This window comes from Sciurus vulgaris (assembly GCF_902686455.1).
Source record: "Sciurus vulgaris genome assembly, chromosome: 1".
NCBI classification, from domain to species: domain Eukaryota; kingdom Metazoa; phylum Chordata; class Mammalia; order Rodentia; family Sciuridae; genus Sciurus; species Sciurus vulgaris.
Window position 1 is genome coordinate 103,984,567 of NC_136461.1, and position 24,713 is coordinate 104,009,279.

The window sequence follows — 24,713 nt, forward strand, 5'->3', positions numbered from 1 at the left end:
ACAAGGAACAAATGAAAAATGTTGCTTAATGACATGATCCTTAAGGAGTAAGTGAAAGTATTCAGAGGTAGATGGCAGGGAGGTGGCTGGTGTCTGTCTCCTGGTGGAGAAATTTGTTTTTCACCTACTTCAAATCTTCTCCATAACCTGCAGTTTCTCCCTCTCTTCTTCTCCAAGCCTTTGAGTATGCTCAAACATTTTCTGTTAAGCAAGAAAATGAAACCATAGTCTCACTCACCTGTGAAGGACGATCCTGAAGTTCATGATGAAATCACTGCTCTCTCAGGTTCGTGATGCGCACACAGGGTATTTTGATTTCTTCAAGGTGTTTGACTGCATAGTCTATGAAATCATTGAAGGCAGGATGAAAAAGGTAGATTAAGAATTATGTTTCTCTTGTTTCAATTTTGTTGATTTTAGTTCTAATTTCAATTATTTCCTGTCTTCTACTATTTTTGGTGTTGGTCTGTTCTTGTTTTTCTAGAGCTTTGAGATGTAATGTTAGGCCATTTTGTTGTTGAACTTTAATGTTTGAGCTCAATGCAATGAACTTTCCTCTTAGTTCTGCTTTCATAGTGTCCCAGAGATTTTGATATGTTGTGTCATTGTTCTCGTTTACCTCTTAAGAATTCTTTTATTTCCCCCTGATGTCTTCTGTTCACTGCATCATTCAAGAGCATATTATTTAGTTTCCAGGTGTAGGAGTAGTTTTTGTTTTTTATTTTATCATTGATTCCTAATTGCATTTCATTATGATCTGATAGAATACAAGGTAGTAACTCTATTTTTTTGTATTCACTAATGACTTCTTTGTGGCATAGCATATGGTCTATTTTGGAGAAGGATTCATGAGCTGCTGAGAAGAAAGCAGCTCGATGCTTCACTCGATGATGGATGAAATACTCTGTATATGTCCGTTAAGTCTATATCATTGATTGTATTATTTAGTTCTATAGTTTCTTTCTTTAGTTTTTGTTTGGAGGATCTATCCAGTGGTGAGAGCAGTGTGTTAAAGTCACCCACTATTATTGTGTTTTGGTTTATTTGATTGTTAAAGAAGACATACAGGTGATTAATAAATATATGAAAAAGTGTTCAACATCTCTGGTAATTAGAGAAATGCAAATTAAGATTTCATCTTACTCCAATTAGAATGGCTATTATCAAGAACACAAACAATAATAGATGTAGGCATGGATGTGGGGAAAAAGGTACACTCATACATTGCTGGTGGAGTTGCAAATTGGTGCAGTCATCTGGAAAGCAGTGTGGAGAATCCTCAGAAAACTTGGAATGGACCCACCTTTTGACCCAGTTATCCCACTCCTTGGTTTATACCCAAAGGACTTAAAATTAGCATACTATAGTAACACAGCCACATCAATGTTTGTAGCAGCTCAATTCACAATAGCTAGATTGTGGAACCAACCTGGATGCACTTCAACAGATGAATGTAATGCATGTATGGATAAAGAAACTGATGAATGGATAAAGAAACTGTGGTATATATGCACAAAGGAACATTATTCAGCCATAAAGAAGAATAATCTTATGGTATTTACAAATAAATGGATGGAATGGGAGAATATCATGCTAAGTGAAATAAGCCAATCCCAAAAAACCAAAGGCTGAGTGTTTTCCCTGATAAGTGGATGGTGAAATATAATGGGGCAGGTGGGATGGTTGGATGAGAGAAGAATGGAGGAACTTTAGGTTATGTAGAGGGAAATGAGAGGGAGGGGGTTATGAAAAATTGTGGAATGAGGCAGACATCATTACCCTATGTACATGTATGATTACACAAATGGTATGAATCTACATTATGTACAACCACAGCAATGAAATGATGTACCCCATTTGTGTACCATGAATCAAAATGCAGTCTTTAAAAAATAAAAAAAAAAAAAACCACACACATCACAAAAGACATTCATATAGCCAACAAATACATGTTCAATATCATTGATTTTTTTTTTAACAAGTAAACAGTTTGGAAAAAAAAGAATTATGTGACAGTCATGCTCTGAGAACATTGGCCATGGATCAGAATCACTCTGGAGGCAAGCCAAGTCACTGCCTTCTGCAATGTTGTCTCCCTTCAAACTTCCTCCCTACAGTCTGTCCTGCCCATTCCAGCCTCCTTGCAGCTTCTAGTACTGTCTGGGCCACACTCTCCATCAGGCCTTTTGCAGAAGACCATCCTCTTTGCTGTGAAACTCCCTCACTTCCATCCTTACGTAGTTGATTGCACTCATCAGTCACTCACATATCACTTGCTACTCCCCAACTAAGTCAAAGCCCTGTATTGTGGTGATTAGGACCCTAGGAACTTCTATTTGTAGCAATTACTATGGGTATGATTTTATTTATTTGTGGGTTATTTTTCTTTTTCACTAGACTGTAAGTTCCAGACCTGATTTTGTTCACCACTGTCTTCCTAGCTCCAACTCCACCCTTGGTTTGGATGAATGAAGGAATGAATAAGAAATCTAAAGTTCAACTTCAGCAAATGAAAAGTCTGACAGGCTATGTGAAACTTCCTGGGACAAAGCTGACAGGGGAAGGCAAACAAACAAGGCAAGGGACTTAGTGTTTGGACAAAATGAATTTGCAATGACTTCCGGGGGCCAAGGTCACGTACATTGGTGTTTCTCATAGTAGCTCCAGGTTGGCCTGATTCTACCTAATCTTATAATTCTCTGATATTTGAGAGAACCAATCAATGTGTTGGATAAACAAATCAAAATTCAGAAAGGACACATGACCAGTGATCATTCAAGTTATTGAACATCACTTATCAGTCCCAGGCTCTAACCTCTAGGGGGAGCCCAAGGACTCCCCCTCCTCTGACAACATGACCAGGACAGAAGCAGAAGAGCTCTCAGTGGGAGGAAAATGCAATCAAAATGGTGCCAGACTGAGCAAACACTCCTTTACTCACTCCTTGTTTTGCACAGTTTACTTTTGTTCCCTTCGCTTTTTCTGTTCCTTTCATCTCTGATGAACTCATTGTCAGAGGGGCTTGTTCAAATGAGTTCATGAAGGTCCCACAGAGGTGCTCTGCTCCAGGGTTGCCGTGGTAGGAGTTGGTGGCTAATGCTATAATTAGTAGTAAAGATGAGCTCTTGCCTGGAACGTTCTTGGTGTCTTTGTTCCTTACACTCACATCGTGGAGGAGGTAGTTGGTAGAAGACAGGAACACGTCAGTGGGCCAGGCACTGTGCTATACTCTGGAATGTTATGATGAGTTAGAGGTAGTTCCTGGCCTCGGAGTCCTTAAGTCTCACCATTAGTAAGCCAGACATCTATGTTTAAGCTAAATAATCACTGGCAAAATGCAAGATAGAGGAGTGCTGGTTTAATAATAGTAAGAAAACAAAAACAAAAAAATTCAAGGGGTTATAATTTACCATAAGCTCAAAATGAAAATTTAGTGTGATGTGGCAACTGAAAAAGTTCATGTAATTTTAGGCTCCATTAATAGAAATAAACTCTTTGGATCAAAGGAGTTAATAGTTCCATTATAATTAGGGGCTGGTCAGTCCACATCTAAAGTATTGTGTTTCCTCTGGACACCACATTTTAAGAGCAACGTGGACAAAATTAGAGTGTTTCCAGAGAGAGCTGACCAGGATGGTAAAGGGTCTGGAAACCCCACAATGCAGGGATGATTGAAGGACCTGGGAAAGTGGAGCCTGGGAAATGAGAGACCTAGATGGGAGACATAATATCTATTTTCGAACATATGTCATAGAGGAAAGGGCATGGCCCGCTCCACGTGCTGTTCCAGAGAACACATCCTAGACACAGTAGTGGAATGGATGGGTAGACATATTGAGAAAGATCTTTAGTTCAAAATGAGGAGGAACTTTCTAGATCCAGGCTGTCCAGCAGTGGACTGGGAGGCCTCTTTTCTCGGCATTTCCCTTTCTCATCTCTTTTTTTGCCTCTTCTTCTCAGGGTAAGAACTAATTTATAGATTTGTAGGTTCTTTTTTTTTTTTTTTTTCCTTCCCTGATAATCTCACATCTCTCACCTTTCTTGGTCACCCTGCTAACTTGAAGCCATGGAATTTACTTCGATGTGAGTGAAAGGTAAGATTGACAACTAAGACTAGGCAGAACACTTTACAGAGGTTGTTTGTTGAATTCTTAATGCAAAAGATCCTCCTGTTTGACAGACAAAGAAACAAAGCATGGGTAACTTGCTCAAGATCATGTGGTTATTAAGTAGGGAACCTAAGATTTGATTTCAGAAATTGTTTCCATACCGTGTTCTCCTACTGTCTCTGCTATATTTGCCTCTCCCCCACTAAGATATACATTTGTTGAAAGCCAAACTACAACAAAAACAGGTGGATCAGTAGTCTGGACCAATACGAGCTAATGAAGCAGGGTTTGCTTCTGGTGAATAAAGGGTAGAAGCGTCAGGAAGAGATAGACATGCAGCAGCTGTGTGTATGGAGGGCGGTGGTGCTTAAGTGTCTTCCTGGACTTGTCTCGACTTACCACCTGCCCTGTGCCCAGTGTCTTTGTTGAAAGCAAATAGCACTCAAATCCACCCCATAGTCCAGATGGTCTGCATGTGTCACCAGGGTGAGCCCCTCTTCATTCAGTGGCATAGCCGGGATTCTGCTATAAACATCATCTTTTTCTCACACTCTCCGGTCATCCCACTGGGGTCTGGGTATTCCATTTTAATCATGTCCTTATTGCTTTACATAGGACAAAGCCTTTTATAATGAATAAAACAACCGAAAAGCTTTTTCCTCTTAAAAACTTCTGTGACTCACCAAATACAAAACCACAACCCAATAAAGCCATGATTAAAGTCTATGCAGAATAAATCTCTCAATGAATAGAGTTTCGCTTTCTGTTACCACAAGTCATCCAAGCCCTTTGATGTATGTTGGGCCCTCTTGCTCATAGACCTCGATCCTATCATCACCCTCCCCAGCCATGAATCTTATGTCTGTAATTGCTCAGTGGAGAAGTCTTGGCTTACAGGAGACAAAAGGAAGGCTTCCTGAAACACGTGGAGAAAAATCAGGAAAATGGCCCCAGTGAAAGGTAAGCCCAGAAGAAAATCAGCAATAAGCCAGAGCTTTTCCAGCTGGAATTCTTGCCTGTGCTGATTCCAGAGGCTTCTGGAATAAGTGAGCAAGGAAGATTTAGAGAGAGCTTTTCCTACATTTTAGTCTTCTGGCTTTTGCTTTGTGTAGAGTCACACTGTAAAGTTAAAAACAACAACAACAACAACAACAACAACACTTCAGTCTCTAAAGCAACACTTTCCCAGAGGAAGTGATATTTACCACCTGAAGCTGCAGACCTGTGGCACCAGATCTGTACATGTAAACTGAAGAGGTTCACTGGCTGATCTGAGCATGTGACTTTGGGTACACACAGACAACATTTATTTTAATTTTATTGCTCTGAGCAACTATTAATTCAGCAAACTCACTGGCCATCTGGTCTGATAAACTTTAGACAGTTTGAATTCTTGGCAATATTTTTTCCAGCAAAGCTCCTCTTAGGGCAATCATAAGCCTCATTTTTATTGTGTTCGTGATCTTTTCCCGAAAATAGTGATATTTTTATGTAATGGATAAAAGAGAGATTGTGATTACAGCAGTAACTGTTATGGACCAAGAATGGAGCCAACTACAGAGAGAAGGAACTGGTTATTTTTAAATGACATTCTTCAAATATGACAAACTGTAAATAAACTGTATATTGGTCTTTGAGGGTAAGAGCCCGAGGTGGAAATTCCACATATGGCCATCAGGAGGTCTGGAATGGGACTTTCAAATGCTTCAAGTGACTCCTGACATGGTTTGGCTATGGAATCCAGCTACTTAAAGCTGAAGGAAGACAAACTTTTTGAGACTGATGGAAGCTACTTGTTTTACGCCTTGAACTGTGTGACATTTTTCATTTTTACAGCCATTGCTGATGGCTGTATCAAGTGTTATATAAACTGTCCCGGGTGCAGTACAAACAACTCCTCTGGGAAGGTTTCAGGACAGTCCAGATTGTCTGATGTGGAGGAGGTGACTTTTCATCCATCATTATAGAGAAGAAGAAACTGAGGGTCAGATTTATTTTGTGTCAGGTCTCCACTGTGATGCTTTGTCTGTCACCATGCCTTTTTTTTTCTACAAGCAGGATGAAGTATATAGTACTGTGTGACAGGTACCTGTCTCTTCCTGCCTCACCTGACTTATACTCTCTCCCCTGCCTGCCTCCACCTGCAGCTTCCTTTTGGGATGAGTTCCTGCCCTCTCTGGACTTGGCTGTAGCCTCTATTACATTCTTCCTGGTATAATATTAGTCCTATGGGTCCTTTTCTGACCCTTTCCCATCAAAGGGGGAGAACAGAGCTGACCTTGTGGAACACAGAGGAGGAGCTTAAGGCAGAAGTTGGATTCCTAAAGGCTGGTGCTAGAGTCAGGGCTGCTTTACCCAAATCCAGTTTAGGCTCTCAGAACCAAAGAGATGAGCCTTGTGGTTCTTAAGTGAGAACTGAGGACCAGACCATGGGGAGGCCATGTGTGGTCCAGGATCTTTGTGCTCAAAGTGTGGTCCTTGGAGAAGCACCATGGGCATCATTGAGGATTGTTAAAGATAAAGAACCTCAGTCACCCACCCCCACTTCCTGAACCAGACCCTCAAGTGATTCAGGTAGATAAAAGTTTGAGAACCACTTCCCTTGAGAACCCAGAGCAGAGTCGGGTCAGGGTGAGTGTCAGAGCTGACTGAGTGGGGGTCAGGAACTCAGTTGGGATGAGATGGGAGTGAGAGAGGTCAGGAACAAAGTTGGAATGGAAGGGATGAGGATGTGTGGTGGGGACAGGTGATCATTGCCAACACCAGGGGTGCTTGAGGCTGCCTCCGTGGGCTGGGCCTGTGGCATATGGCTGTATCCAGACTGAATGCTAAAAGAAAGACCCAAATGCTCCATTGGCCCCCCAGTGCAGTGCCTGAAGGACAAGGGCCTATCCTCCTCTTCTGTCTACTCTGGGCCTATCACAGAATCTTGCCTATTGTGGATGTGGGATGCACAGTGTCTGCTGAACTGAATCGGACCCCCATCCTGCCCCCAGCCTCTGCCTTCAGTTACACAGCTTGGGAGGATTGTAGTGGAGAATTGTCACTGAGTCTGCATTTCCCTTAGGAATCTCCTGGTGAGATAATGTGAGATAATGATTTTGGCATTATCTTCAGCGCAAAACAAAACAAAACACTGTGCTGGGTCAGAGAGGATTCAGCGTCATGTCCCTTGTGAGTCCAAGCAGTGCCCCAAAGGCCTCCTGGGTGTCTAACTGTCAACATTCCATTTACACCAAAAGGAAAATGAACCTGCTGGTTTACACTGTGAGCATCGAGGACTCGGTGCCCAGAGGCTATCCCCAGAGCCTTGCACTTGGGGGAACCGTGGTTGCCAACCTCTGCCGGACCTCAGGAGTGAGCCTGCGTGCAGCGACCTTCTCCTAGCAAGAGTTAACACCAAGGTGCAGCTGCAGGAATGTGAAGGCTGGAGAGCCAGCTCAGGGGATTGCTATTGCAATCAGAAGACGGCCCGAGTCAGAGTTCCAAAGCCCTTTGAAGGGATGCCAGCTCAGACACATGTTTCCAATTATCATATGCAATCTCGAGACAGTGTGCAAGTTGCACTTTCATTATGTCAAAGTGAAAGGAATGGTGAGGGTGAGATAAAGGGGGAGAGGCCACCAAGCCAGGGACGGTGCAAAGAGTGGCACCAAATGTCAGCCAAGGCACTGAACTGAACTCCAACACAAGTCCTCCCCTGAGTTGGGGGTACATGGCACCTACTGAGAGTCTGTTTTCATTCTTATTTGGGGGGAATTGAGGAAACCCAGCTGATACCCCTGGAGGAGGCCCCATCTCCAAAAGATTTGACTGGTTCTTTGGTTTTTTGGTCTGAACACAGGCAAGATTTTGTGAGAATCACAGGGGAAAATAGTGTCTGTTGACACAATTTCAGGTTATTCAGGAATTTCCCCAAGATTTGTGTTTGAAGGAGAAGCTGGTTCCTTGGCCAGTTGTAGCTCAGAATGAGGTGAGAGAACAGAGAGACAGCTCTCTCTCTCCCCTAGGGCTGGACTAGGCTTTAGGTTGGATTTTACCTTGTTTCAAATTCTGGACTAAGTCCTGGCCTAGGCTAATAGTTTCACTCAGTTTCTTTTTTTTTTTTAATTTAAAAAAAATTTTTTTATAGACTGCATTTTGATTCATTGTACACAAATGGGGTACAACTTTTTGTTTCTATGGTTGTGCACGATGTAGACATACCATTCGTGTAATCACACGTGTACATAAGGGAATGATGTCTGTCTCATCCCACCATCTTTCACACACCCACCCCTTCCTCCTTCTCATTTCCCTCTACGTAATCTAAAGTTCCTCCATTCTTCACTCAGTTTCTTTTTGCAAACATAGTTCAGAAGTTGTTTCCTTTAGGACGTCTTCTCGGGCTTGCTCTTCCTGATTGCTTTTTATCACTGTAGTCATCGTTGGGAATGTTTATTTGACTGATTTGTGTGTTGCTCTGTGTCTCCAAGTCAGTGTGTGGTGTGGGTGCGTGTGAGTGTAGAAGGTGCACTTCCTGTGTGCTTTTAGTTCTCACAGGCTATTCACACACGAGAGTGCACATACACAATATCCTTGTGTATGGATGTATATTTGAATATTATGCTTATATCTGTGCATATGTGTATATATAGCTGCATGTGTATTTACATTTTTTTGCAGGGGGGGATACTGTGGCTTGAACTCAGGGGCACTTGATCACTGAACCACATCCTGGTCCTATTTTATATTTTATTTAGAGACAGGGTCTCATTGAATTGCTTAGGGCCTCACTTTTGTTGAGGCTGGCTTTGAATTTGAGATCCCCCTGCCTCAGACTCTGCAGCTGCTGGGATTACAGGCACGCACCACTGAGCCAGTCTGGCTATTTGCATGTTCTCTGTACAATAGTTTAGGTGCGAAGCACTGGACTAAGTGCCATACAAGACAACAAAGTAGATTCTATTTTCTTCCATGTTTCACATGTCAGAAAGATGAAGTGCAGAGAGATAAGTAACAGGTCAACATCTTTCAACCAAGCTAGTAGTGGAGCCAGGCTCTGACCTGGCAATCTTAGCACACTCTTCACCATGACCCCAACCTCTGACAGCAACTTGTGCCTCCCATGCTGTGGCCTCAACCATTACCCCACTTATTGCTAACACTAGGTAGGTCCAGGGGACCAGAGGCAAAGATGGAGAAAATTATGGGAATTAAATTCTGTCTTAGCTGCCCTGAGACACTGATTGAATGCCTGGTGCAGTGTGACCGGTCCAGGAGATGAAGGGTCCCAGGTATAACGAATCCTTGGGGAGCAGCCCTGGGTTGGAGGGTCCTCCTCAGGCTGCTGTTGTGGGATGTGCTGCCCAACTTACTTTTGGCCTTGGGTCTCTACAGCCAGCTCCACATGTCCAGGTGAAATTTGGGAAGGTCAGAGCTTTTAATTACAAACCCAAGTGAATTGCAGCAAAACACATCCCACGTGCTTGACACGCGGGAATGCTCAGCGCCAACGGTTTATAAACTTGCCAAGGGCTGGGGGAGTAGTTCTCTGGCAGTGCCGTGCACACACACAAGCACAGCCTTTCTGGCCACGTAAGATGGTCATTAGTTTTTGAGCCCAGAGGCTAGCTTGGAGCTAATCCATGCAAAGCACTTAGGCCCACGCCTGCACATAGCAAGCTCTCAGTAAATGCTAATGGTCATTATTATTAGTAATGGTCATTATTGCTCATTATAGCATGAACCTATGATATAGCTGTAAAACTGCCTGTTTGTGAAACCTTCTTGCCTTATAAAAAAACTGCTCCACCCTATTCCAAGATCCTTTTAGAGTTTCTTAGCCAACTCTACTTTTCAGAACTAAAATGCATTACAAATCTCTTAAGTGCATTTAATTATCTCTTGGCCCTCTAAGAAAAGCATTTTAATTATCCCCATTTCACACGTGAAGAAATTGAAACTCAGAGAAGTTAAGCAACTAGTTTAAGGTGACACAGCTTACATAGGGATGCCTGGCCTGTGTGACTCCAAAGCCCATGCTCTTAGTCACTACATTAGAACATCTAGAATCTAGATGGCCTCCCCGAGCACAGATTCAGGCAGGATTTGAAACTGAAGAGCTGTTATTCTTGCTCTTACCCTTCTGAGCCTGGCTATGTCTTACTCATAGTCCATGATGTCTACTGACTGGAGGGTTTCACTACCTGACGTATATATCCACCCATGAACAATTACCTAGTGAGGACTGAAGTAGTAGCTTCTCTCCTGAATCAATAAAGGCATTATTAAGTTTGAAATCGGTTACTTGACCTGACACTTTTGTAGGACTTAACTGTTTTCTAATACAAGGTCTTGCTTCATGCTCACAGCCCTGGGATATAGGCAGAACTTTTCATTTCACAGCTACAGGAACTGGGCTCAAACTGTGATTTGTTAAAGTTTCAGAGATAGGAACTGGGGAGCTGGGCCTGGAACCCAGCTCTACCGATGTCATCCCAGAGTTTGTACCATCACCCTGGGCTGTTTCCTCGCCACCAGGGTTGGTTGATGACCTTGACTGTGAGGGGCTCAGTGCATCCTACAGTCCCACTGGGGCCTTTGGTAGGAAATGCTGAGGTCAATGCTGAGTCCAGGCCCCCAAGCTCCTGAGGGTCTCCACTTCCATTTACCTCTGCTTCCCTCATCTGTCTCTTTTATCCCAGGAGCAAAGAACACTGGGCCCAGGTGGGACTGATCCTGCCATCTGTCCTCCACTCCAGGTCCAGGCAGATCCTCCCTCCACAGTGCAAAAGACTTTTAGGAGGATCAGGTCTGTTTCAATGGAATAAAGCTGGCTTCTTCGTTGTAGCTGAAGACTTGTAGCCATGGTAGGCAGAGTGGCTCTGCAGGAGGCTGGTGCTCCAGATGGGGGAGGGGAGGGCAGAGGGACAAACTGGAACATATCCTGGAGTCAAGGTCCTGAATTACTGTCATGTCCTTCTGAGGCACATGAACCTGACTGGGAGGGCTGGAGTATGCCGGCTGATTCCTCTAGAGGAGGACTTTGGCAGAGAGGGAAGAGATCTACTCTCATCCTCTGGGCCTTTGGGGAACCCAGGTAGAAACGTCTCAATGAGGCACATGAAGGAAAACTATGGGGATGTGCTGCTGCCACTTGTCCATAGAGCAAAATGGGAGATTTGGAGCTATTTTCTCAACATGCTCAAGAGGCTGGGCCGTGGCGACCCCAGTGGCAGGCCTCTGGGGGAAACTGGGGTGGGTCTGAAAGCTGGAGCTCCCCCCATATGAGGGGACAGAGGCCAAGCTGCGGACACCACCAGGCGCGGGGTTGTTTTTGGACCGCTATGATTCTGCTCAGCCAAACTGATATCCCCCGTGCTGTGTGAAAACACTGACTCCCACGCTGGGACCCAGAGTCGGCCTACAATGAATTTTGCCTTCAGGGAAGCGGGGGGTGTTCCTGGGCTGAGGGGGCCTCCTCTTACCAGCCGGGCTGGAAAGCAACCCACAAGGAAATGAGTGCCTCAGCCTCTGTCCTCCCTCAGAGATTTAGACACTGAGTCTTCCTCTAGGCTGGCCAGGGGGGCAACGTTTTTCAGATGTCCCAAGAGTCTTGCTGTGCTGGGAGGAGCTCTCTATGCTGCCTCTGCTGGTGTAGCTGTTCATAAACACGCTGTCCTGCCTGGGAGCTTCCTGAATGCCTCCCTCACCACCTCTCTCCCCATCTCCAGGGCCCAACAGGCCTGTCCAGCCCTAAGAGCAAGGGTCTTAGGACAGCACCGGTACCCAGTAAAACCCCTAGACACAGGTCAGTGGGAGGGTTTCCTTCCTGAGGCCTTTATCGGACCAAGTATCTCAGCACAGAATGTTCCAGTTGGTGTTTCTTGAACATAAATCTTTATTCCAATTGCAGTAGCTTTGGGAAAAAAAAAAAAAAGGGCACATTTCATCATGCTTTTGCCCTCATCATATGGTTCGCGGGCCAAAGCTCCCTGCGTTTCCAATTGCCCTATTTGGATTGGGTTAGGGTTGGGCAGAGGAAATGAATACAATTATTTGCTTTTTTATCAGATGGGCAATTTGGACTCTTAAACCCAGAGTAGGCATTTCTTTCTTGTGGGGAGAGGGCATGGATAGGAGAACAAAATTTCTGTGCCAATGTAAGTGCTCTGACTGGGGGAAAATGTGGCTTATAAGGCTGGGTTAAGCCCTGCTCCATGGTAGATTCTGTAGTTTCTCTGTCATCTCTATCTTTCTCTGAGATGCTCTTGAGATAGTGTTCACAAAAACATTAAAAAAAAAAAAAAATCCCATAAAAACTACCCAGGGCGTTAGGTATCTTGGAGGCAGGGGATGCTGGTAAGGATGAGAAGATAACTCCCTCCCTCTCCAGCTCTGCCCTGCCTCTTCCCTTCCTCACAACCCCCTGTTCCCTTTTGCAGTTAAGAGAAGCAGAAGGCTATTGTGTCTCACTGCCATGGCTCACCTCTCCCCTGCATCTTGCCCAGATTATCTGGATTGGTTCTTACTCCATTTATCTTTGTCTTTTCTCACCCCCACTCCCACACTTCTCTACAGGTCTCATGGTCCCACCCACCTTTGGTCACTTGTGAAAATTATCCAATTAAGAATAAAATGTTTTCAAAAGATCTTTCCTGACAGGTCTCTGGCTTCCCTGGTTATAAACTGATGTCAGGGGCCCCTGGAAGTTGCTGCTGGGGCTGCTCGTGGGTGGCAAGTGTCAAAGGGCCCTAATGCTTTCTTGGAGTAATGAAGTTTTTCAGCAGGAAGCCACTGGGGAAAAGCAGAAGAGCGGCCATCGGTGCTAAGGCAAACTTAACATGAAATCAGATCTACCGTGACAGGTCTCGAGAGATTATTTCGTTACAACTTTTCCAGATAGCGGCTCTCCCCCTAAACATAAGCAGTCTCACAGGTCTGTGGAGGAAGCTTCCTCCTGTTTGTACAGTGAGACCCCCCAGGACTGAGTCTGGGCCTCTCTGAGGTCAGGGGCAGCCCTGTGCCTAGCCCTGATCTGTCTCTGATGAGACTCCATTAACTTTCCCAAGTGAAGCAATCAAGGCTCACGGATCCAGGCCGCGGGGCAGGTAATCCAAGGATTAGGTAGATTTGGTGCTGGAATGTAGAACAAAGTTGTACCCCAGCAGACTTCCCTTCCTAATCATGCCTGATTTAGGCTAATATCTGAAACCAGTGATCCTTGCCTGAAGCTGCAGTACTGGCTGTGGTGGTGGGGGGTGTTTGTGGTGGGCCTTAGAGAGGGTCAGGATTGCCGGGGACAATTCACCCAGCATCTTCCAGAAAATCGCAGGAGAAATCTTATTGAGAAAAAGGACAAAAGGTGCCAGCACACGGGATGCTTCAAAAATTTAATAAATAATGATTTTTAAAACTGTATAAACTATAAATTACCATGCAGTCCTTATAATTTAAAATAATTTACAGGTTGAGGTAGGGAGGGGCCTAGGAGAGTGTGGAGGGGGCAGGTGGGGTGGGGGGCGGCAGGCGGATCAGCCTCTTCTCGCCGCCTTCCTGCTGAGCACACACACACAGGCTGTGTCGATCCGGATAAACCGCCAGGCAGCCTGCTTGTCATCGGTGGTCAGCGCCTTGACGAAGGTGTGAGTCGTGGTACAATATGAGTTCCAGTGCTTGGAGTCAATGCCCCGGCACCCGCTGTCGACGGGATTGGGGTCGCGGCACTTGGTCTCAAAAAAGTACTGTTTGAATACACTGTTATTAATGTTCACCTCTCCCAGCACCGTCACCTCCTTGCCCTTGATGTCCGTGGCGGTGGTCTTATCTCCAACCCACACGCTGACACTGTCACACACGGAGAACTCCCCCATGTGGAAAACGGGGTGAGTGGATGAGCGCTTGCTCCTGTGAGTCCTGTTGAAGGAGGCAGCGCCATCGACCTGCAAGTCCAGATCCTGAGTGTCCGCAGAGGCGGGAGGCGGCTGGGTGCTGAACAGCACGCGGGGTGAACGCAGTCGCCGCTTCTTAAAGAGTCTGGGGTCCACAGTGATGTTGCGGGTCTGCCCTGCCACCCGGGCAGCTATCGGCACAGCAGGGGCGCTGCGGGCTCTGCGGAGGGCTGTGTCAAGGGAATGCTGAAGTTTAGTCCAGTGAGCTTGCGGGATGGCGTCTCCTGCTGGGACATTGCTGTCTGTGTATGGTTCTGCCTGTATGCCGATCAAAAACGCTGTGATCAGAGTGTAGAACAACATGGACATTACGCTATGCACCTGGAATGCAAAAGACACCAGGGTTACTCAATGGAGTAGTGCAGGTGTTGTGTGTCTCAGGGTCCCTCAGGGTTGACCTTCCAAGAGGATCCCAGGAGGCTTCACTTGGTGGTCTATGCATAAAGAGACCCTGGATTCCATCGTTCAAATGGGGACACATTTGAGGGTGAAAGGGATGCTGGCAATAATTGCATGGAGGTGGCAGGCATAAGCCCTGCTGACCCAGACAATCTGGATGTGTGGTCACCCTATTTTTGGAAGAGAAAGAGCCCCTGAAATCCTGCCCAGTAGCTTGGTGTGAGCGTGGGAACATCATTTTCAGAGTCTGTCGAGCTCTCCAACTGCCAGCTTGAGGCAGTGGAGTGCGGGAAGAACGGATGCTCATGTGTGCCAGGGAGGGGGGCGGTGGGGAAGACGAATGTGACACGGATGTGACAGCACTGGTCCTGCCAACAGCTTTGATTCCCCTGGGAAAGCACTGGGAGGTGCTGCTGGGGACAGGTCCTGAAGCCACAACACTGAGCAATAAATGCCCTTCAGACAGCAGCACTGGGTCAGCTCTGAGATCTGGTAACTTGGAACCCTTGTTATGAATCCACAAAACATCATGTTTGGCAAAAGACTAATGGCACTCTGGGGCCGTCCTAGTCCATGCATCTGCTCAGCCACCACCTCATGCATACACACATGCTATTGCTAATGGTTCCCCTTTGAGTGAGTGAGATTTTTTAGGTTTTTATACATGTATACTTCTAATTTCTCAGGGATTTGTGAGTCAGGTTAGGAACTACCATCTTCCTCTCACATGTATGGAAAGTGATTCATAGAAAATCAGCCAACAGGCCTAAAGTCACAAACCTTTGTTTGTGGACCAGAAACAGAATCCAAAATAGACCCCTTACTAAGACAGTCTGCCCTTCCAGTCTCCATCCTGCCCTCTCTCCCTCCCTTTCTCTTGATTCTTAAACACATCTTTTCTTTGTATTACTTGTTTTTATGTGAGAGTAGACTAAACAGCATGAAACTATCTGTCCCCAAGAGGGCTCTATGCTGCAAGGTAGTTGCCCACCAGAGATCTTTCCCATCCCCTCAAGTAATCATGGAACAAGCTCTTCTCCATGGGTGACCTTTGCCTTCTCCTCTTCAGCTCCTATTCATACCTGTGGATATATAGCAAATGTCACCTTCTCTGTGAAGCTTCCCCAGATCTTCTTGGTAGAATTAGAGGCATCACCTATAGAGTATTCTCCAAATTTTCAAGTTTATCCTTTCTCTCATCTCTTTCTCTTACAGGTCATTTTGTTCTCTGCCCATTTTTCCAGCCTTGCACAGACATCACCTGCTCCTTGAAGCCTTCTCAGGTCATGCCAATTGAAGGTGATCTCATTCCACTCTGAGCGTCAGCATAGCCTATGTGCATGTGCCAGTGTGTGCATCCTTTCCTGCTAACAAAGGAACTCTGCACTGGATCTAGGGTTAGAAAACTTTGTTTGGATATCCCGCTCAACTACTTGTTAGCAAAAAGAAAGCCACTTAATCCCTCTGAGCCTTTGTTTCCTCGTTGATAAAAGGTGGACAATAAACACTATTTCCCAGGGTGGTGGTTAGGATTAAGCGTGTGCTCACAGAACATGTGTTAATTCTGAGTCATTTCCATCTCTCTGTGGCCATAGACTTTATCTTCTTCAGTTCTTTGCTGGTTATTTACTCTTTGAACTCCCTCCATTCACAAATTTTCACAGCACATTGTTTGCCTTCTCAAATTTTCTTGCAAGCAAGTATTTGGGCCTGTCTCCCCACTGGCTGTGAGGTCCTGAAGGGCAGAGCCATGTCACATCCACCTGTGTAGCTGGTTACCCTATCCCTTAGCATGCACCTCTCTTGTCTTCCCCAGCAGACTCTGCATAACAGTTTCTTGGTGGTGTGGATAATTGCTCACATGTCTGGCTCCTTGACAGTGTTTTAAAGCTGTGTGATTTGCACATCAAGCGTTCCATGGCCACGTGTAGTATGTGGTAGGTCTTCAAAAGAATACGGCAGGGATAAAGGAGAGAGTGGATGGGGGTGGCCAGAGGAGCTCACCTTCGATTTTCTTTCCACAATTGTCATGTTTTTTTCTCTTTAACTTTGTGCATGGGATTATGTCCTGTTTTCCTAATCTACTTTAAAGCTGTATGCTTTGGTTTAGCTCAAAATAGCTCTTTGGTGAGATACCAAGAAGGAAACCACCAAATTTTTTTCTCTTTGGTTACTTTGAAGAATGTTTCATCTGCTCCAGTTCTTCAGTTAGCCAGGAGTAGGAGGGGGCACATCTGGGCTTTTGGCCACCATCAGATCTGTTGGCCAATGGTCTTGCTGATCAATGTCCAGCCAACTCTTATAAAATTGATTATTTAGTTGGCAGCTAATTCAAGTCTTTAACTTTTGCTTCTTTCATTTCTTCTTCTCAGAACATGCTATCTTTCATCAGGTGAATTAGGGAAGAAGAAAGAAAACTGAAATTTATACCCTTACATCCAAATTAGTAACACTTGCTAGAATTTGGATGGAGAAATGAAGAAAAATGGATTGAAGTTTAGGGTTTCAATGGAAGTAAGAGACATCTGCTCCTTGTTCTCTACTGCCACATCCTACAGTCTCCTTTGGTGAGTTCATTCCTTCCAAGGAATGAAGCTCAACTTTTTGTGCAGCTGAGGCCCAGACTTGGATCTGTGGCCCAATTGCTCCTTTGAAGTTAGTTCAGAACCTCTGGTTTCCTCAGGGCACCTCTCTGTGTAAGACCTCCAGAACCAGAATCTTCATACTCACCATCTTCCTATCATCGCCCCTCTTCTTCCTCTGTATTCAACAGCAGCAGTCCCATTTTGGGCCACTTGATGACTTATGAAGTAGTTTTGCAGCTTCTCTTTGGATCATCTTTCACCATCCTCCAAAATATGCTCTTCCATATTTTCCTTTTCCTGCCTTCAGCCACCCATCTCCAGTCAGCTTGTTCCAGACTCTGCTCTTTCCTCCTTACCCTCCACCTAGCCCTTTTGGTTCTGCTGTGGTAGCATTCCTTGAAACTGTCCTTCCCTTTCCATTCTCACCTCTGTGTCCCTGGTTCAAGTCTGGGAACTGTGTCTCCCACACAATGTCCTGGACCTTTATCTCTCTTCTTCCCGTGCCTCTCACCCTGGCTTCCCCAGGTAGCTGCTTAAGTCGCTGCTCTGATATCATCACCCTGTTTAAAGGAGCCAGTGGTGTACCCAGGTCTAGAGACCCAGAAGGGACTGGACTGGTCAACTTGGCCATCAGGCCCTGCCCCTTCTACTGCCCTCACACAGCCTGCATTCCAGGCCCAAGAGCTCACACACAGGTGAGTCCTGGGGTGTACTCACTCAACCCCCAGTGTCAAAAAGAAGTTTCAGTTTAGATTGAGGATTTTGCCTTTCTGGTGCTATAAATCCAGATACAAGGACATATTTAATTGCTTTTATATCTGGCATCTCAGGTTTCTAAGCACCATGTAGATTCTTTTCTTTGTAGATAAACGTCTTTATTAGAGAGGGACCTGGACCTGTACACAGTTTTAAATTACATGTAGTACTTCAAACTGAAGAGTGCATCAGAAAGCAACTTATTTCAAAAGAATCTAGTGCCTCCCTAAACACATACAAAGACCTACGAATCAAACACCAACTGACTTTTCTCAGGGGTAAATGTGAGAATCATGTAGATTTGATCCTGAAGTATTTAAAATGCCCATGATAGAAATGCGCAGCCAGACAGCACCAGCAAGTATAGGCACCAGTGTGTCTACTGGCCTCCACCAGGACAGGTATGACACCTGAGAACAGAATCTACTATTCAGACTTTGAATTCTCAGAGACACATCTTTGAATGAAATAAGATAATAATTATCATTATCATAATGGGCATATTTGTTTAACTATCACAACAGACGTGGGAAGTAAGCCATATTAGCCCCATTTTGCAGATGAGGAAACAAGAAACAAAGATGCAGTAAGATTAAGTAACACATTCATAGGCACACACCTGGTAGAGGAACTTAGGGCCAGGCCTGCCCGTGTCCCAATCTGGAACTTTTCCCCACCCTTCCACTCCACTGGCCAGATGACATGGGCCTTCCATCTCTGTGCAGAGAGCCTGAGGAGTTGTGTGGAGGTTCTGAATGATGTTGTCCACTTGAGGTCTTGGGTTCTGTTACTCTTGATATAGTCCTGGAAGCCATGGGGCCAGCCTGAGGGCATAAGAGGCTTCCTCTCCTGACAGGCTAGGAAGGCCACATTTGCAGCATTGCTAGGAACTGCTCCAGGCTCCTGCTGATCTTACCTCTGACCTCCTTCCTTAGCCTGTGACCCCCTGTCCTGTCACTTGGGGCCTTCTCTCTTGGCAGCTCCAGAGCTAGGCACCTTAGGGAGGTAAATATGCTGCAGGTACTTACCTCAGTGTGGCCCGGACAGAAAGCTGCTCCCTTGGAAAAGCTGTTATTGGGCCCAGAAGCTGAGCTGACCTTGGGTCCAGCATGCCATCCAGCCCCCTGGACTGCACGACCATGGGCCAGAACTCTGTGGAGAAGGAGAGGTGACATGAGACAGATTCCTTACCACAATCCCCAGCACAGGGATGGATACCTGTGCCCAAGTAGGGGCAGAGATGTGCCAAGGGGACAAGTCCTATTTCCCTGAGTTCTAGGATTTTACCAGTTCAGAGCCCAGGATGAAGCTAGAGTCTAGCCACCAAGTTTGCCAGGGGCCTGCAAAAGCACCTGCCTCTCACTCTTATGCCAAAGCTCTTGGGTTCAGCCTGGATGTAGCCCATGGCTGATCTTACACTTTGCGTAGGTACTTCCAGGCCCATAGCAGAGTCCTACTCTAGCAGACCCCAAATCAAAATGGAAATTGTTCTGTACATTGCACATTCACAGATGTAGTAGACCCAATTCTGGACCAGCCTATTTATGATGTGTTTCAAGAGAAAAATTCCTGACCAATCAGAAGATTCATGCTTTGATGAAAATGCAGATGAGCAACAGTGGCAAATAAGACAACGTACATAAACCCGAGTTCATAAGACATGAACTGCAGAGCACCATGTTGAAATACAAATCTTAGGAGCTGGAAGCGATGGAGATGACATGATGAGAAAAAAATTCTATTCAGCTTCAGCTAATAGTTCCTAGAAATAATAGAAGCCTGCTGTTCTCCTTTCACCCTGTAAACCTGAAATGTGTAGGTGCTTCATTTGTTCAATATTATTTCCTGAGCACCTACTATGTGTATGCACTGTTCTTAGTGCTGGGAGCATAGCAAATGAAAACCTCTACTCTCATGGAGCTTATAGACTTGTCAAATAAATATGTTCAGATTCTGCATATCATGAAAGAAATAAGCAGGTATGACAGAAGAGGCAGGTGTATCCAGGGGCCACCATAGACACAGCGCTCAGTGAAGAGTTCTCTGGAAGCAGTCTTCAAGTTGAGAGCTGAAGGGATGAGAAGTAATGGGGAAGAGAGCATTCCAGGCAGAAAGAACAGCCAGTGCAAAGGCTCTGAGGTAGCGATAAGGTGAAATAATGGAGTACGAAGGGAAGAGATGGAGGAAATGAGTTGAAGGGGTAGAAAGAGCCAGGTCTGCAGGAACATAGCCAGGAGCCATGGTTGTATCCTCAGGAAGTAAGAAGGGATGATGGCTTTAAGCAGGAGAGCAACATGGCCTATTTTACAAATAAATGAATGATTATTTCGATCACAAAATTTGTTGAAGAGAAAGTTCTAGAATGATGTCTTTATCCTTCCTGTCTAGTCTCTTTCCAACTCCAAAACATTTTCTTCCCATCTGTCTAGTTCCAGTGTGGACCTCTACCACTTATCTTCCTTCAAGCTTCTCTCATCTTCTGAGGTAGAAGCAAATGCTAGAGAGACCTTCATGGCTTTCCAAATCCTTAATCACAAAGAGGAACTGAAAACAGGGGAGGTAGGAAGAGCCCCAAGTTTTCCTTGCTACTGGAAATCATGAAATTAAGGTCTGGAATGTTGCCATTCCTCTTCCTTTCCCACCCTGCTCAAAATATCTTTCTTTTTTTCCTCAGAAAGTAACAAAGTCTTTCAATATTCAATTGGGATTTAGGCCTATGGATAAAAACTTACTTAAATACTCTTTTACAAAGTGAGATTCTGTATTGCATCCATTTTCATGCTCTTTTAGGGTTAGGTTTAGCCCAGGAGAGGAAGGATGGTTGGTCCTCTAGGGTGAGATGTGGACATTTATATCATTCCTTTTATGGGAAGGGGAATCTCATCTACACCACAGACCCTTCATCTGGGTGTCTGGTTAAGTCTTACAGGTGGTAAGCCTGGATGCCACAGTCTTCCATCCTGATCCAGTTCCCTCGGATTCTTGAATGAGTCACTTGGCATCTTTAAACATCCCTGAGTTTCCTCCTCTGCAGGCCAAGGAGCTGGCAGGGATGATAACCTCTGTTTCTGATTGTGATTCTATGACAGTTAATGTTTTCTAATCTGCATCCTCATTGGATGAATAAAGAATGCTTTTCCCCATCTTAATATTGGGATTCACTTATGTCATCAATTAAACACTAAACTTTGTAGGTCCTGTGTTAGTCACTGTGGGGACATAAAGAATAAGATGTAATCTTCCTATGGCAAATGATCCAGGGATGAGGAATGGCAAGCATAAGAACATGCATTTAAAACCCACTGCGATGAGTATGCTGTGGGTGTCACAAACTCCTGGGCAGATATGCCTTCTTGGGACAACCACAACAGGTTCCTTAGCCCTTTATCTGCAACCTCTGGCCCAAGCCACCTGGTGTAGGCCATGTTTCCTGCCACCCTCACTTAGATACCTGACTGTTCTATTTGAGTCCCTGTCCAGCATCTCCAATGCCCTTTGGTCTTCTCCCATTCACTGTGGGTGTGAGTTGCTTGCTGTTGGAGAGAGAAATTCCCTGCCTAGAATACTGAAACACTAAATGATTTTCAAAGATCTTATTATTATTTTTAGTCTCATGCTAGTGAAGGTTGAGGCTCTAAAATTAAATCCAATTTAAATATTAGCAATTTCTAATGTGAGTACGTCAGGAACAAACAACCCAAATGAATATCTATTTTTAAAACCTTGTCTGTTCTCATGGAGTAATCACTTAAGAAATCAGATGACACTCACACTTGTGATAAATGCATGGAAATGAATCCCAGCTCATCTCAAGACCATCTCCGGTTCCTTTTTATAGGACACAAAGGAATACTATTAAAGTCTATGTAACTCTTCTAGAACCTGTCCTGTCCTGGGTCTCACGCTTGAAAACAATAGTTCTAAGTCTGGTCCACAGTGATACCACAGTATCTTGGAAGAAATGCAAATTCTTGGGCCCTGTCACGAATATCCTGAATCAAAAACTCTGGGAGTGAAGTGAGACAACCGTGGTTTAACAAGCCCTGCAGATGATTTTGAGGTACACTTAAGAACCATTGCTTTAGAGGGTCTATGCTGGCCTTCCTCCAACTCAGCCGCCCATGAGGTGAGGTATCCAGGGCAAAGAGTCTGATTCAGACTCCATCAATCTGCTGCTGTGGACTGTACCTTTCCATGGATGGTCAAAGGCTCCTTTCACCATCTAAACCATGCTCTGGGGACCCATCACTCCAGAACCCCTGTCCAACCTGTCCTGAACTTACTACATTGGAGGGAAGGAGGGTTCTTCTGCAGCCTCTGAGACTCAGTCTCTTTCCATGTCTCTCTATTGACCATTGCCTCAGTCTCCCCTTCATTTTCTCAATGATATTTTGGACCAAGAATTTAATGATAAATTATTGAAAATCCAATATGTAGTTGAAGAAGTTCAAGGAAACTGCTTCTTCTGAGAGATTATTGAGGAGTGATGGCACGAACTGAAGCTATTTAAATCTGCTAAATCTGCCAATCAGCCTCATCCTGAGTCCTTTGTGCTCTATTTGGTGGAGGAGTCTATTTATGTCCCTGGCTCCCACTTTCTGCTATCCCCCAATCCTTTACAGCAGTGGCCCTAAACCCTGGCCACACATTGAATTCTTCTGGGGAGCTTTACAAACTCCTATTGCCTGGGTCCCACCTCTAGTGAGCCTGATTTCATTGGTCTGCAGTGCTGCCTGGGCATCAGGATTTCATAGAAATCCCTAGAAACTCCCAATGTAAAGTCAGCTTTGAGACTCTCTGCTGCACACGATCAAGAGGACACTTGGCATTGGCTTTGATAGGCTTCCAGTAATTAAGAGAAATTATTAAGAAATTCACATATCTCAGAAAATACAAAGTGCAGATGTGGTCACATTATGAGCAATAAGAAGGTATGAGAATATAGCTTGCAGACTCTAGCAAGTGTTTTCCCTGTCTCTTCTATGCCCCTTCCCTACTGTCTAGATATCATTGACATTTGTGAATTTTCTCTTTACTCCTTCACTGGCTTAGTCTTAATAAGCCCACATTTTGAATATGAAAGATTTGTGGGCATGCATTCCATTTGTTTCCACAAAGCAGTGGCTAAGTCCTAGGGCAGCTTACACTGCATCAAAGTGCCAGCACAGTGGCCGCCCCTCTCTTCTAGTTTCCACCTGGTAGAGGTCTACAAGTTGGGAAAACTCACTTGGAATGTTAGGCATTAAGAACACATTGTTGAGGATGTCATTAATTTTGGGTGGTATTGCTGTGATTTACGTGGCTGTAACCATTCCCCTTTATTTTCCCCTCTGTGAGTTCTTACTCTGAGACTGTACACAAAGGGAAAAGTAATTTGAAGTCTTTTATGTTTCAAGTCTGTTTTCCTAATTTTTAGCTTAATCAGAAGTTTTCTACAATGGAATATGACTGTGAGTTTTGCTGACTAGCTCTTTTTTTGGAAAAAAAATTCAATTTTGGCCACTGTGAGATGATTTGATGTGTTTTAACTGTTTAGTGGTTTTGGCATTTCCAGTAGGAAAATAGTGCATCTGGCACCAAGGACTCAGGAAGATATAAAGGTTCAGCAAAACTGCTATTCTTTTTGACGGAATGTTTCAGTGCTGACAATTCTAAAGTGCCTGTCACATTCTTTGAATAGAAATGGCCCTATGACTCCGGGAGATTCTTGGGGAAATGACAAACTCTTCTTAGCATTTCCCCAAGAGTCAGGCAGCTCAAGGAAGAAGCCACTGTGGTTGGCTGACCTTGAGCTTTAGAATGAGAATGTCTGCTCTCAATGTGAGTGGCCTTCTGTTGTGTGTGGCTGGTCACCATCTGCATGGTGCTTACCTGCCTGGGGTAATTCATGAGCTCTGTAGTGGCCAACACCACAGAGAAGTTTTCAAAGTGTGGGTAATTACAAGGACATTAATGTGGTAGAAGATATCTAAACACGAAGCAGCCGTCCATAACAGTTGAGGGCAGAATATTTTTTGCAAGAATGTACTGCTAAATAACAGCCCCTGTAGTGTAACCCATCAGTACTACTAATGATATATCTATAATCTACATTTGAGTGCCAAAAATAATCCAATAGTTTTTCAAACTTTTCTGTGACCCTAAGAAAACATCGCTTCGGTTCCAACTGGCTGATCTTTAAACCACAAGAAAAAGATCTATTTCAGCTTTGCTTTTGGTCCTTTCCTGGTCTGTTGTTCCCATGCTTGGAGCTAAAAGCAGACGGCAATACTTGGGAACAAAGGGGACTTTCAGGTTGGCTTGAGTCAAAGTTTACATTGATGATAACAGCACCTATGGAGGGCTCCAGCCCATGGCAGATCTTGGATGACTACCTGGGACTGAAGACATGAATGAAAACAAAACAGTGTCAGCAAATGTTACTCAGATCCAAGCCCTTTATTCTATTTGCTTTGTAGGATTACATGTCCTCAACTCTTCTTGAGCTAGCCTTTTCCTCTCAGTGTGTGGTATGTTTTCCAAGCAATAGGTCAAGAAATGTTACAACACATAAGTCTATAATGCAATTCAGATGTAACTTCAGAAATTAAGACAAGCTAAAGATCCATATCCCTGAAAAAGACCAGAAAAAATCCTGGCTTAGCAGACACACCAGGTCCTAGAGCTTTTAAAAAGGCAGACAGCCCATCTTTCAATTAAGTAGGGATAAAGGATGAGCTAAGGGATTTGGATGTAGAGACTCCAGGAAAAAGCTACCCTTATTCATTAAAGTGTCCATGAGAAGAGACCATCTCTGTTTGAGCAGCTGGACTTCAGTTTTTACTGCATAAATCGCTGCATCACAATCTCTCAGCATCCAAGAAGACATGGCTCACAAGTAACTAGCACCAAACACATCACAGTGGACAAACAGGACTCCTTCCCACCCCACA

General features: G+C 44.7%; 1 protein-coding gene across 2 annotated transcripts in view; it reads right to left on the reverse strand.

The window, feature by feature from the left end:
- Positions 1-13,469: 13,469 nt before the first annotated feature.
- The window catches only part of NGF (nerve growth factor), a 48,331-nt gene continuing 37,087 nt past the window's right edge, over positions 13,470-24,713 (reverse strand). For both annotated transcript variants that reach the window (XM_079141769.1, XM_079141768.1), the window contains exons 2-3: positions 18,810-18,933; positions 13,470-14,362 (exon numbers count right to left, since the gene is read on the reverse strand). In XM_079141769.1, the coding sequence (XP_078997895.1) occupies positions 13,625-14,350 (726 nt within the window). In that variant the 5' untranslated portion in view covers positions 14,351-14,362; positions 18,810-18,933 and the 3' untranslated portion in view covers positions 13,470-13,624. The remainder of the gene's footprint in view (positions 14,363-18,809; positions 18,934-24,713) is intronic.